General features: G+C 40.2%; 2 protein-coding genes across 3 annotated transcripts in view; both read right to left on the bottom strand.

The window, feature by feature from the left end:
• Nucleotides 1–14,712, bottom strand: part of dbnlb (drebrin-like b) — a 199,397-nt gene that overhangs the window by 138,312 nt on the left and 46,373 nt on the right. The gene's annotated exons all lie outside the window — the stretch shown is intronic.
• On the bottom strand, nt 995–2,252 carry ppp1r3c2b (protein phosphatase 1 regulatory subunit 3C2, duplicate b; the record flags this gene model as incomplete). The annotated part of the gene is made up of 2 exons (XM_080738806.1): nt 2,236–2,252; nt 995–1,853 (listed from the first exon to the last, which is right to left on the bottom strand). The coding sequence occupies exon 2, from the start codon at nt 1,838–1,840 to the stop codon at nt 995–997; it is 846 nt and encodes a 281-aa protein (XP_080594932.1). The 5' UTR covers nt 1,841–1,853; nt 2,236–2,252.

Here is a 14,712-nt window from a genome sequence, read left to right on the forward strand (position 1 = left end):
CCCGGCGGGACCCAAACTAGTGAAAACAGTAGATCTACAAGCTTGTGAGCTTGTAGATCGGCTATTTTCACTACTTCTTACAGTACATATTTGTTTTCTAATTTATGGAATTTCTTAGATTTCTATTTTTTTTTTTTTTTTGTAATGAAATTACTTTGAAAAATCTTAGCATGAAAATGTTTTTATGATACTTTTTTTTTTTAATCATTTAAAAAAAGTTAGGAAACTAAACATTAAGGGACCCGTACAAATGGGTCCCGACTCACTGTTTGGGAAACAGTGCTTTAAGATAAGGAAAAGAGAATGTCAAAGGTCATGGCAGGCACTATCTGACTTCACACTTCAGTTCTAAAAACAGCAGTGCTGAGCAAAGATCGGTTTCACCTCGCCTCCCGTGGGTCTGTATTGTCGTCGACCGGTGTCATAATCTGTGACCTACAATCCTACACCACCATGCCAAGATGTAAAGGATGCCTGGAATTAAAGGGACCCCTGTCTGTCTACAAATGCACCGCCAAAAATATCTGAGCAGTGGTCAGGAATCACTTTCAGAGCCTGCATTCATGAAAGGTTGGCAGTGATCTTTGATTGACAATAGTTTATGAACATTTGATTAAAAAAAAAAAAGAAATAGAAATAAAAATGAAAAATGAAAACTAAAAATGAATGAACACATTGTATTTACTGTGGAAGATCATTTTTAATATTAAGCTTCACAGAAAATGAGTATGTAAAAAAAACATTAAATAAAAAATATACAATGCAAATGCAACTCGTGTCTTATAATGTCTAAACATTTAGGATGAAAGCATAAATAAAAGCTACAGGGAGGAATTATTATCTGACGTTCAGTTCATAGGAAACAAAGCAGTGTACATTTTTCAGCCTATCTTCACAATCATTCAAGAGCTCTGCTAAAGGAAATCTGATGCAATAAGAACAGCATTAGGGTGTGTGTGTGTGTGTGTGTGTCTGTGTGTGTACGTTGGGATGGTTATGCCTTTTGACTCTTGCTGTGGCAGAGATGGGAATTTACAGCCACGTGAATGCTGTAATTCTGTCCACCATTATTGTCCCAAAAGGGTTCGGTATGTCCGCCAGGCAAATACCTCAAACAGAACTCTATCTGCTTCTTTGCATCGACAACTTTTGGAATGGGAATATCAAATTCAAAGATGTCCGTCTGTGGTCCACCGTAGCGCTTCTCCAAGTACGTGCAGGGCACATCCTTGTAGTTCTGCCAGGAGTTGAAGGTGACGCGTGCACACACATTCTTCTTGAAGCTGATATTCTTCACCCGGACGGTACCTTGGAGGGCCAGGTCGCTCACACTACAGTTCTCCAGGATCACCATGCTCTCAGCCAGCCTGGCACGAAAGGCCTGGAAGTCGGCAGAGGGCTGCGGGAAGCCCAGTTTGAGCTGGGTCCCCGGGCAACAGGTGCTAACGGTGCAGCTGTAACTAACATCTGTCATGGTCCCCAAATCCTGGAGGGACGGCTGTGGGCCCAAGCCACATTGCTCCTCTGCCTCGGAAAACACCCGAACTGCGGTGAGAGATAATCCTTTGGAGTCGGCGAAGACCACACGTTTGTTCTTGATGATGGGCATCAGCAATTCGTCGTCATCCATATCATCCAGGAAATAGGATGAGCTCAGAAACGCTTGGCTTAACATGTCAGACGAGAGCTGGTCTGAAACGGGAGCCCGCAGGCAGGGTCGCTGGGGCTTGAGGATAGGCACCCATACATGAGGGCACAGTTCCTTGCGCTGGTTCAAGCACAGCGTCACAGCAAGCTCCACCAGCCCTGCCGAATGTGCCATGGAGCCAAACCCATACATGTTGGGTAGGAGCCTGTGTGAATAGACAAGTGATGTCAACAACTGAAGGGCATTCTCCCACAGCTACAATGGCTCCAAAAGGTCAATTTTAATGAAACATGCCAGAGGTACTCTACTGTACTGTATGGTTCAAATATAGACATAGCCTGAAGATTTCCCTCAGTAATTAAGGCGATGGTGGGTGGTGTGTGGACATAATAAAGAAAGCAATTTATAACACGCTGAATGTCAAACGGATGTTTGTTTAGTGATAAGACTTTTTTTCAGCTCTTAGGGATGACTTAGTGTAGGTCAAATTAGGTGAACCGGTTCACTTTTAGAGATGAATCAATTCTATGCCAGAAACTCTTTCTCATACCAGCAGACTCATAAAATCCTTCCTGTCAGGCACTTACGTGGTGCTCGTCTTGTCCATGCTTGTACGGGGCTTGTGTCGGGTGTTGAGAGACAGACGCACCGCTCGCGGTCAGCCAGGTTGGGTTATTGTCTACACAAAATAAACAGACATTTTCAGACACACTTACACTATGTAACCATTATTGCAGCATGCAACTTCTTTCAAGGCTACAATATACTGTAAGTTCAGGTTGGTAGTAGTAGTAGTAGTAGCAGCAATAGTCGTTTATTTATTTGGGTCATGTTTTAAACAATAGTTAAACAATAAAGACAACACGATCCCTTTGGGACGAAAAGGTATGGGCTGAAGCTGAAGCTTATTTTGCCATTACCATTTAAAATTAATTATTACAGTAGCATAACGAAGGAGCAAACAAACGAAAATGAAGTATCAAAAAGCTTCAAATATCACACTTTGGAAACAATTAGAACATACTAATTATATTATAACAATATTTCATATCACTAGCAGCATATTTACCATCACTATTAAAATTAAGTACTTATTTTCCCAATTAAATTACATATCAATGTTTATTACTGTTATGATATAATGGTAACTACCATATTACACATTACTGTTGATGAAGTTTGTGTAAGACTTCCCTATTATTGATATAAATATATATTTCAATAACACACTTTCCATATAGTATATGAAGTGACTGCTTCATACATACAATCTCTAAACTATAAACATATAAATTCACATCTGTACATAGATGGGGGGTATTTAGAAAAACGCAGGCCATTTTGACGTGTTACTTACGTTCAACAAGCTATGTTGAGGAGAAGCAGGAAGTTGGCTTCTGAAGTTGTCATTCCTCTCCAGAGTCTGTGTGGTGTAAACCCTCCTATTTATATCATGAGCTCAGCAAACCACCTGATAACACAGGCTCTCTTCTGGCCAATCAGCAAAGCTTTAGTTTTATTGTTGTTTTGGGGAATGAATGGTATCGAGTTTCACTTTTAACGTAATATTTGTGTATCCTGATTTCACATCATTTATATTATACTGTATAAACCAATGAACTTAAAATCTTAGTTTCAGCTTTCTCTCTGTTCAACAAATAGCTCTACCACCACGTAACACTATTTGTTTTCACTTTTCACGCCCCCAAAACGGCATCAACCACCAGAAAGATTTAAACGCATGGATTCACATCTAGACTCCAGCCAGCAGTGCATTGATCGCCGTGATGTGCTGGGGGGATGATGTATCAAGTAATTCAAAACCCTGATACAATGTACTGTAGAAGGAATCTATTCCTGTCAGGCCACGTGCTCTATTCCTGGCTCTGTTAATGGACTCCTGCATGGTCCCATAGAGACATGGTTTATGATGAGGATCCAAATCTTCTGCATGTCAACGAGGAGAGCGTGACCTGCCGCCAGACACTCTGTAGCAGCTAAGCCTAGGTAACACAGTGCTGCGCTCAGTGTTGCTGTGTTACGTAAGCATCTCAATCTAAACATGCAAGAGGTATGGTTCAAATATAGAACTAGCCTGAAGATTTGCCCTCTGCAATTAAGGTGATGATGGGTGGTGGTGGTGGTGTGTGTTATGACATAATAAAGAAAGCAATCTATAGCACGGTGAAGGCCAAACAAATGTTTGCTTGTTTAGTGATGTTTTCAGAATGTGTCCAGGTCTTAAGGATGATTTGGGTGAATTGATTCACTTAAGGGATGAATCAATTCTATGCCAGAAAATCTTCCTCACACCAGCAGACTCATAAAATCCTTCTGTTGTGCAGCTAAATCTGATTGCAGCAACACCAACACCAACTTCAATGTGACTGAATATAGTCTGGGATCACAGCGGAAACCACAAAACGTCATGTTGTAGTACTCAAAGGACTACAATTTGGCCGGAACTATCCACCGGAAACAGTTTTAACCCAAAATAATTCCCCTGCGCTCAAGGACATACTTTTAGGGCCTACCTAATAAAGTCCTTGATGCGGAGTAGTTTTGCTTTTGAAAAATGTGTTTGGTATATGCATCTTTTAGTCCAACTCGTAGCGACTGGAAAGACTAGGCTACTCGAGCATTTTAATAGAGATTGGGGAAACAAACGGAGGGAACCAAATCAAAGCGACGCCGCTTCTTCTAGTGGTTTCCGTGCTTTAGGGTTAGGGTTTCTCTCAGAAAGCCTGGTAGGCGAGGTTAGACTGAATGAGACCAGTGCATTTTAACACACAAGGGCAACATAGAGGTGTGCATACATAGTTGAGCAACAATGCCAAACTTTGAAATCTTTTTATTTTATTTTATTTTTTTAACATTTAACCAAGAGAGCCTCATTGAGAATACCAAAACTCATTCAATCAGGACACTATCATCATGATAGGTTAATTACACAATTAACGCTGAAGCATGTATATTTTGCAGTCTAGTCTAGTGTTTGTTATGTTTTGTTATGTCTTTTCAATCAATACTAAATGATACATTACAAATATCAGGACACTAATTCAATAGCGTCCTGGCCAAGACTGGCAGCAGCACATTAACACTCGATTGCAGTCTTGCAGACAAGCTTGAGACATCACCCCCCCTGAATTGACTCAAAGACGGAAGTGAGCAGATTTTTAAGGACTTCTGGAGCTCATTCCAAGCAGATGGACTGACAGAGAATGCTGTCTTGTCTAGCTCTGTCTGAGCTGGAGGAACGGTGAGCATCAGAAAGTCACTCAAGCGGGTCGGGTAGGGACTAGGTTATTTCTCCAACATAGAACAAATATAATAGGGGAGCATTCCTGAAATGGATAAACAGATATACCAGTGCTTATCACGCCTCTCAGAGACGGCAATCTCACAAATGGTTGCAATGTGAGCTTGTAGATGTATTTATCATACAACGATGAAGTAAGTATATAGGGCTAGAATCATAATTTACCATCTTGACCTTGACCGCAAAAAAACAGTTTCAAGGACTGTAATTTGAGGTTGATACGGCATATTGTCATTGTAGACAGTGACATACTGTGTATACAGAGAGCCTAATTACAATAGTTTTACTATCTTTTCACAGCTGAGCTAAAACCCCTAATAACCATAATGATAGTCCCACATCTGACTGCATCAGTCAACAGAACAGTGAATTAGTTGCAATCTCCATGTTAACGTCTTCGACCCATAACGTCATTGACTGGGGTGCCTCAGGGGTCTATACTTGGCCCCCTCCTTTCTACCCTCTACACCAAATCTATTTGCCAAAACCAGCTGATCTGTGGCACGTTTGGAGCTTGTAGTTCTTCTATTTGTCTGCTGAATTGGTACATTGTAGTTGTGCTTAAGGACACTTTATGTATATATATATATATATATATATATATGTATATATTATTTGTTCCCTCTCTTGATGTACCTTGCTCTTTACTGTACTCTGTTCTTGTTTTTCTTTTATCTTTTTCTTACTTCTCTGTAACTTTGTAAATAACCTTATACTGCTGTCTGTGCTGCCTCTGGGCAACTGATTTCCCCCCTTGGGATAATAAAGGTATCTATCTAACTGAATGTTTGCCTATTGGAACATGCCCAGAATAGGGACGTCAGAGTTCATGTGGTTAATGTAGTTAGTGTGTTGCTCCCATTTTTACACTGCAGTTCACAAAGATGACAATGTGCTGAAAGTCAGCTATATTTTTGCTGCACAGAGCCACTCTCTCTCAATCCTTAATTAGTTCCGATGGCTTGGCAATTTGTGTTAGGGAAAATACAACAAGCACTGAATACCCTCAGTATAAAAACCAATGTGATTAGGCTACCACAATTAGTCTATCCGTCACAGAAGGCATTGTTTCAAATTATCATATTGCTATTAAATACAGGTTCATACCATGGTCATGGTCTGACATGTTTACCTCATGTTTCGCTCCTGTCCGACATGTTTAGCACACTGACTAGACAACTCATGATATGAATTACTTATACCATTACCATTTGCAAAGCATGCCGTGGTTTATAATTTAGCAAGCCATTGGATTACATTTATTTCAGTACAGTACGGAAATCAACTTTCTGAGAATTCAAACTTGCTTATACAGGTATGTAATCCAATAAACTTAATATAATATAGATTTCAAAAGTCCAAACCTAATTTATGCGTCCATGGAGGAAGTATGCCATTTAGTTTTGTTTAGCCAAAATGGACTCAATTATTCAGGTAAGCTTAGTAATATAATGACGTTGGAAAGAATGTAAACAAAGACAAAATGACGTTCATGTACGGTACAATATCCAGTCAGAGCTGTGAATAGACTATGACATGTACCGGTAATGCTTTATGCACCGGTAATGCTTTATGCAACATAATGTGTCACACCTTTGCCCAACTCATATATCTACCACCGTTGCTCCTATCCATGCCAAACTTTGCACATACACTCCTTGGCTGCCAAACCACAACCTCCACCATTTCACACATGCCCCTCTTCTAGCACTACCATGAGGCCGATTCTTGTGAAACACATTTTTGGACACTGCTCCTACAGATTTTGGCCTAAAATCACACAAAGCGGTACACAGTATCTCTAAAGTCATGTCATCAACATGGATCTGTCCCATTTTCCATATTCCCTCCTAATCGGCTACGATTGCCTTCAAAAGTTTGTGTATGCGACCTGACGGTCGCTTATCTCCCGATTCTTACTGGTTATATTGCCTGTGTTATCTCAGCAGTCTGGTATGCCATATAGACTAATCTGGCATGTCAGATGGTTAAATGAAAGGGCAGCGGCGTGTCAAGTAGCACGTAGCACACTCCACTGGTTCTAACAGTTGAGTCTGGATGACACGGCTGGCATGCGGATGATAGAACAGATTCCATTAATGTTTTCTTGCCCACTGTATGCATCATAGTAAACAGGGTTAAATGTATCATCATGGCAATCATTACTTTGTCTTTATAGGTCCTGATCATTATACTGATGCAAAACATTATACTGATGCAAAACGCATTTGTTTCTCTCGGCGGTGCATTCACATTTACACGTACTGTATGACTTGATTGTTTCAGAATGAAGAAATTAAGCAGTTTCCCAGTAATGAGAATTTTCAGGTTGTGTAATTCACATCTGATGCATCTCATTAAGCAACATTCATTGCGTCAAGAAAAGGGAGGTACAACAAAGATGTCACAGATATCCGGTTAAACCTGCTTCAACCCGTTCCAAAAACCCCAAACAACAACATGCAGTCACTTTGCAACATTTAACAGATAGTACTGTAGTAGGTTATGAAACAGCTTCTTAAAAGGGCCATACCAGTGGTCTGACATATTTAGCCCATTGACTGCAACTCAGTATACAGTACTTTGTGGGATGAAGGAGGACGTCTGATTTAAGTCATACAATTTAGACATTTAACAGATGCTCTTAATCCAGAGCGACTTACAATAACCAAGGTAAACATGAAGTAATACATCAAATAGAAATAGTAATCTAGGATCATAGGTAAACCCCAAGAACCAGTCTAAACAGTACAATATCCACACAAAGAAATCTATAATCTGTACATTGAACATATACTGAATCTGGCATCCGTCCACATCAGTGGTTCTCAATCTGTGGGTCGGGACCCTCAGGGGGGTATACACAAATTATTTTGAGGGGTCCCCAAATTATTTGGGTGGGTCCCTAGATGATTGACCTACTGTGCAACATTGTTTCACTCAACAGTAAACAAACCAACATAAGGTTTAAGTGTATAGAGGGTATATGCACATTCTAAAGTGACAATTTAAGGACTTTTTAATACCTCTAAAAAGAATATTGGCCAAATTGTCAAATATTAGAGGCAGAAATTGTGAAAATAGCTGATCTACATGCTCACAACACCACGCAACGCGTTGTGAGCATGTAGATCGGCTATTTTTCACAATAGAACCAAGTTATACAAAATATAATGCATCAACTCTTGGTGCTTGTCAGGTTGGGGGGGTCCCCAGTTAAAATATGATTATTTGGGGGGTCGCGGCCTGAAAAGGTTGAGAACCACTGCTCTACATAACATGCTATCTAAACGACCTTTTAGCCTTTGCATAGGCCTGCAAGGCAAGGTCAAGGCTAGGGCAAGTGCTACGAGCTACGTGGAGTTGAGGAGGTGAGTCTTCAGATTACGGTGGAAGACTGGGAAGTGGTGCATACACTTTCACACGTACTGTATGACTCACTTGACTCAGTATAAAGAAATTAAGCAGTTTCCCCGTCATGACAACATTCAAGCAGTGAGTCTACAGTTGTAAATGGAACAGGGAGTTTGTTATACAGTAGCTATAGACCAGATCAGGATGTGTGAATATTTGTCTTAAGTGTCCCGTTATTTCAGAAATAAGGTTAAAGGAGCTATAGTCAACTTTTTCTTGAAAAACAGATGATAAAATAAAAATGTTTCGAAAATATTTTATAAAAAGATAAGCTTCATATTATGTGTTTCTATTCATAAATGACCACAAAAAGCGTAAAATAATGATAAAATAATTATTTTGGCCATTGTCAGACCGACACTTTGTTTACATTAGTCTATAGACTGTAAACAAAGTGTCGGCCCTACAATGAAAAAGTTGACTATAGCTCCTTTAATGAACAAAACGGTTCCAATGCAACGCAGCCCACGTCATCTACCAGGAAATATATTTTTGTCTGTGATCTGTTGATGTCATGATGATTTGATCTGCAGTTTCTTGGCAAGCAGCCTGTGTGGTTATACTGTATGACTTGCAGGAAATACATTGTTTGACCTTCCCAACAACTGAGCCCGTTACAACTTGACATTACTGCTGACCATTTCCCAAAGAATACTGTGGTTTTGTTAGATTTTTGAGGGAGCCACCGATTCCATTCATGTCAATATTCCATGAAACTGCACTTGCAGAGACTTGAAACTTGCTTGAGATATAGGTAATTCAACATGCTAAACATTATTGGATGTTTTTCCCCCCATGTACATGTAGGTGAATGTGGACAGCAATATTCAGTTCTCTGTGAGATCTACAACCAGAACATGACTTTACAGACAAGCAGGGGCATAGCCAGGATTTACCAACTGGCTAGGCCTGGCACAATGTGGGTGGCCACAGATGCAAGCTTGTACATCGGCTATTTTAAAATAGCAAGCATTTAAATATTTACAGGGACATTATACAGTCATTTGTCCTGGAAGTGGACTTCCCAAACAATATGGAGACGTTTTAATTTTACAGAGCACAAAAGCAACATCAGAACTAAAAACGAAAATTCTCCTATAATGTAGCTAGACACTTTAATAGCATAGGACATGACATATGTACTATGAGATATCAGGGCATAGAAGTAGTGAATCCCCTTAAAAGAGGAGGAGACAGAGACAAGGCTCTACTGCAGAGAGAAGCCTTTTGGATCCATTCCCTAAACACAGTGTTTCATTCAGGCCTCACAGTTCCCTAGAGGCCTGAATGAAGAATTAATGTTGAATTGTTTTTTATAAATATCGTGGATCTAGTTGTTGTGATTCCTAGAGAATTGTTATTGTAACTTTTGTAATGTTGATTGTTTTTCTTTTTTCTCTAATGTCTTTTTTATATTGAATACTATTGTTAAGCACTGTGTAATTAGTCTGTGACTATTCATATGTCACTTCCGTTATGAATATTCAGTTACACTGATGACGGCCTAGCCGAAACGCATCTGTTTGCCTGCTGCTGCTGCTGAAATTTCATTAAAAAAAGACTCTTATACCTGACATTGTGAGTGCGGATTATAACTTTTTACTTGATTATACTCCTATGCACCCGGAACCCCCTAAGACCGCTTCCTATAATCGAGTTGAGCTGACCTGTCCCTGCATGGAGAAAGTTACGTTTTAATTTTAGAAATCACTTCATAATTGACTGAGCCATGATCAAATCAAACTGTGGTGTTTTTCTTTGCTTCCTAGATAGTCGCACATCGCACAGCACATTTTTTAGTTATTTTTGGGTGGGCACAAAAACAAAATGGGTGGGCCTAGGCCTATCCAGGCCCACCCTTGGCTACGCCCCTGCAGACAAGAGACAACAAACATTACATTTTCAACAACACTCACACGGTAAAAGATGCTCCTCATTAAAGATCTGGATTGGGTCCAGATGAAAAGCGCTGATGAAGTATTTAGGATCACACCGGACATTGTTTAATATCTATGTGGGCGTCTTTTTGTAATTATCATCAACGTGTTTTGTTGTTTGCTGCTTTTGCATAGTGTGTCAACCTTGAAGCAGAGAAGTGCACGAGATCATTGCTGCTTTTATCCCACTGTCCAAGCAGATGAGTTGAGAGGCTCGTTTCTGTCCCGAAAGACAAAGAACATTCAATGTCATGGTGAATCATCTGCAATTAGACTTCTAAATAAAAAAGTTAGCAGATAGATACATGAAGCCTGTAGGTACATGTTTTAAGCACTTTTAAGTACAGAAGACTGTATTGTCAGTATTTAATGTTGGATGTTGTTTGTGATTTTATGTTTTTTGTACTCGCACCATTGGACCAAATGAATTTCCCTGAACGGGATAATAAAGTTTACCTTGAACATGGTGGAAAAGATGGTTAATTGTGGCTATCGGTGCTTACCCGGAGCTGTATGATTTTGTTACTTTAAAAAAAGTAGCTATGAAAGAGACCGCTCCTGTGTGATCGGGCAGAGGCCTGAACGTGAGTGACCGCTGAACGGTGCGTAGCTGGTTGCCTGGCAACATCAAGATGGAAGGTGCTGCAAGCCGCTCTGCTTTGTAGACTAAACTGTGCACACACCCTGCGTTTTACAGCCTGCAAACGACATATGGTGTGATTGGCTTCTTGAGGTGTTAAGAGGAAACAGAGTGTTTCCTCAACTATAAGCTGATTCAGCTGTCCAGCAGGAGCCGGTATATTTTCTGTTCATATGAGTATTGAATATGGTTTGGACTGAATGTGTCAACATTGTCAACAAATTGTCTCTACAGTATGTGATGTAGCTGGGTCAGAACATTTTATTTGCTATATATGGCAGACCAAGGAAGCATAATTCATCTGTGGTCTGAGACATAACCAATAGGCCAAGACGGTAAACTATGTTCCTGACACATTAGCTCAAGTTATTTTAGCAATCATTGTAAATCCTCTACTTGTATGATCATCACCAGTGTGCCTCCATATAAGCTCAGTGGCCTTGTGGTCAGCCCTGAGATTGGAATAATAATATAGTATTGGCACCCATGGCGTCCGTGCTTGGCAATCAAGCATCAAGCCGCCCTGTAGGCTGTAGCCAGCATAATGCCGGCTTTTGCTACTGTATACCGTTTGTGATATTATTCCTTTTTGCTGTACCTTTCTTAATCTGCATCTGTAACTTAACTGCTGTGCTGCCACTGGAGAGTGGCGTCTGAATTTCTCCAGCAGGATCAATAAAGGGCTATCTATTCTTCTCCCACCGATATTTTTGGGGCTTTTTCGAGAGTGGCAGGCAACAGGAGATAAGCTGGTTGCACACTGCTGCGTTTTTTCGCTGCAAAATGCCTTATTCATGGCAAGGAGAAAGAGAGATAGAGAGCAAGGGACCCACCCAGTGGTCCGAAAATGAATACGAAACGGGCGGCAGTGTGCAAACGGTGATTGACATTACGTGAGCTTGATTTCTTTATTTACGTGCTCCGAAATTCGCTCCTATATTCGGCCGAAAAAACCCAGCAGTGTGCAACGACCTATAGAGACAGGGAAAGGAATGACACGCAGCAAAGTTTGTCGAGCTCAGGAATCGAACCTGCGACCAACTGTCAGGCTGCAAAAGAGCCTATACTATGTGCCACGTGCCTTATACACTAGGCCATCTACTTAAAGTAGCTGTTTACCTTCACAATGTAAAATAAACACCAACTCACAATGTCCATTAGTTTATTTTTCTATTCATTTATCACACGTTATAATGTCATGTCCCTTTACCCCCCTAGACCACCAGTCCGGGACAAGACAAAAGCCATGAATGGGGAAATCGTACAGCTGCGGTAGCTGTGAATAAACAGTGACATGTATTGCTGCTGGTATGATGGTCCTTTTATGTGGCGTCATAAAGACAGCCTATCCAAAATTACCGTTCTGATTGGAACAGAACACCACCAACCAACGGCACATCAAACTCTTAGCAATGAGAAAATGTCTACAGATCCTTCTCGAAAAATGTGAATATTGTGTAAAAAAAGCATTGCAGATGCCATCGCACCCCAAATCATAACTGACTTCGGAAACTTCCCACTGGACTTCAAGCAACTCTGACTTCAGAAGGTTGACATTTCTGTTATAAATCCTTGTTTTGAGTGGTCTCGTGTAATATTGTAATATTCTGAAATATGGACTTTTGATATTCATGAGCTGTATGACATAATCTAAGTTTTAACAAAAAAAGGGTTGGAATAATTCACTGAATGTACCAATGTATCTAGAACATATTAATGTTTCAAGAAAATGTACTTTTACACAATATTCTAATTTTTCGAGAAGGATCTGTATAATGCCATCCTTATTGTTTGTTTCCAAAGTTACAGTGTGGTCATATTTAACATGTTCTACTTCACTTCTGAAATGCTTTGCTTCCAAAGACACAGAGTAACTTCCCCTGTGTTGACTAACAGTAACTGCTAGAAGAGCCAATACTTCAGTCTTGGTCCAGTCTTGGTCCATAAGTCCCATTTCCTGCGTTCACAAAACAAGTCTCTTGTAATTGTTGTCTCATATGTCAGCCTCCATAAAGACACTGAAGAGAGGGTGCTGGTGAGAGATGTGGGGTGTCCTTGCAGAGCTCTCATAAGTCACGGGTCAGGCATTCCAGTTCAGTTCAGAGTTTTTTAAGCTCGGGCGATGAGAAAATGTCCATTCCTCCTGACACAAATGAGCATGCGCTATATCCAATAATTGTAATAATGTGTTGGATAACAGATTCCCATTGACACAAGGACCTGAAATAAAGAAAAACAAAAAGCTAAAATGTAAAATGTGTAAACTCGACTGTAATAACTATATCCCCAACATAATTGAGCCACACTGCAGTCGACTGAAAATGAAAATTGCCTCCTATTATAGCTTTAATAATTGAGTTTATAAAGAAGATAACTATCAAGTAAAAATAAAGAGCTAACAATAAAGTAAGAAGACAAAGTGGCTTATAACATAATAAATGTGTTGAGGTATCTTGCCAAGTTAATTTACACTCATCTGGAATTCACCTAACTGTTAGGAGCAGTGGACAACTACTGAATATCACCACCCGGAGAGAAGTTGTGTCTTGCTCAAGGACACTTCGACACAAAGGGTCAGTTTATGCTTCGGGTGTCGAACGATGCATCATCACTACATGACTCAGGACAATGTGAGTCATGAATTATGTATACTGTCTATGACTTGCCAACAGCATCGCCACAAAAATGTAAACAAGGAAGGAAGTGAACGTAGTCTGTAGTCTTGTGCATCCATCGTAATGGAGCATTGGAGCTTACATTGTTTTCCTCAACAAATCTACAAAAGTATGCCCAAACATTATTTTTTTTTTTTTTTATAATCTATTTTTTGGGGGCTTTTTATGCCTTTATTGACCAAGGTAGGTCCAGTAGACTGACAGGAAATGGCGAGTGACATGCGGTAAACGTCGTCCGGATCGAGAATCGCGCCGGCGACGCCGCGGCAACCATGCCTATGTGGCGGTGCCTATGTGGTATGCGCCTTGACCAGTAAGTAGGCCATCGGACGCCCCCCAAAAAGTATGCAACACTTTCTAAGGCATATTTCCAGTGTTACGCGACACCATGCGTAAAGGTCCTACAAGACACGTGTGTCATTTGTGTCATGCAATGCTTGAGTCGACACCGTGTAAACTTGTCGACCTTAAGTCATGTGGAGCCGGGGATTAAACCGTAAATCTCCTGAGCCACTGCCACCCATACTGTATACTATTAAGTATTTCAATTAATTCAAAACAAGGTTTTATAGGATTCAAGGAGTTACAGTATGATTACCTGCTACCTACCTAGGGGTGGGCGATATGGTGATAATTATCATGGAGACGATACAATGTCTCCACGATATGCCTTTTCAGAGATATCGTATAAATCGTGATACAATTGAGGGAGCCTTGTAAAACATCCTGTTTAATCGTTAATACAGAGATTCATTGCAGAATTCAATTTAAACCTGCATTTTGGTCAAAATCAGTAGTTCTCAAACTTTAAAATGTCAAGGTCTCCACTTAACTCTGACAGTATACAAATGAAACCAAATGGACCCGTAAGGGTCCATTTGGTTTCATTTGTATACTGTCAGAGTTACATACTTGTCTTGTAAAGTTCAATTTAGACCTCCCGAAAGGAACCCAGAGAGTCTAGCTTTTGTCAAGTAACTTGAAAAATAACCATCAAAACCAACGTGAAAAAGAATCGTGATAAAATCGTGTATCGTGATACAGCTTGGGAAAATATTGTGATATTGTATTTTTCC

Source organism: Nannobrachium achirus (genome assembly GCF_963921795.1).
Source record: "Nannobrachium achirus genome assembly, chromosome: 12".
NCBI classification, from domain to species: domain Eukaryota; kingdom Metazoa; phylum Chordata; class Actinopteri; order Myctophiformes; family Myctophidae; genus Nannobrachium; species Nannobrachium achirus.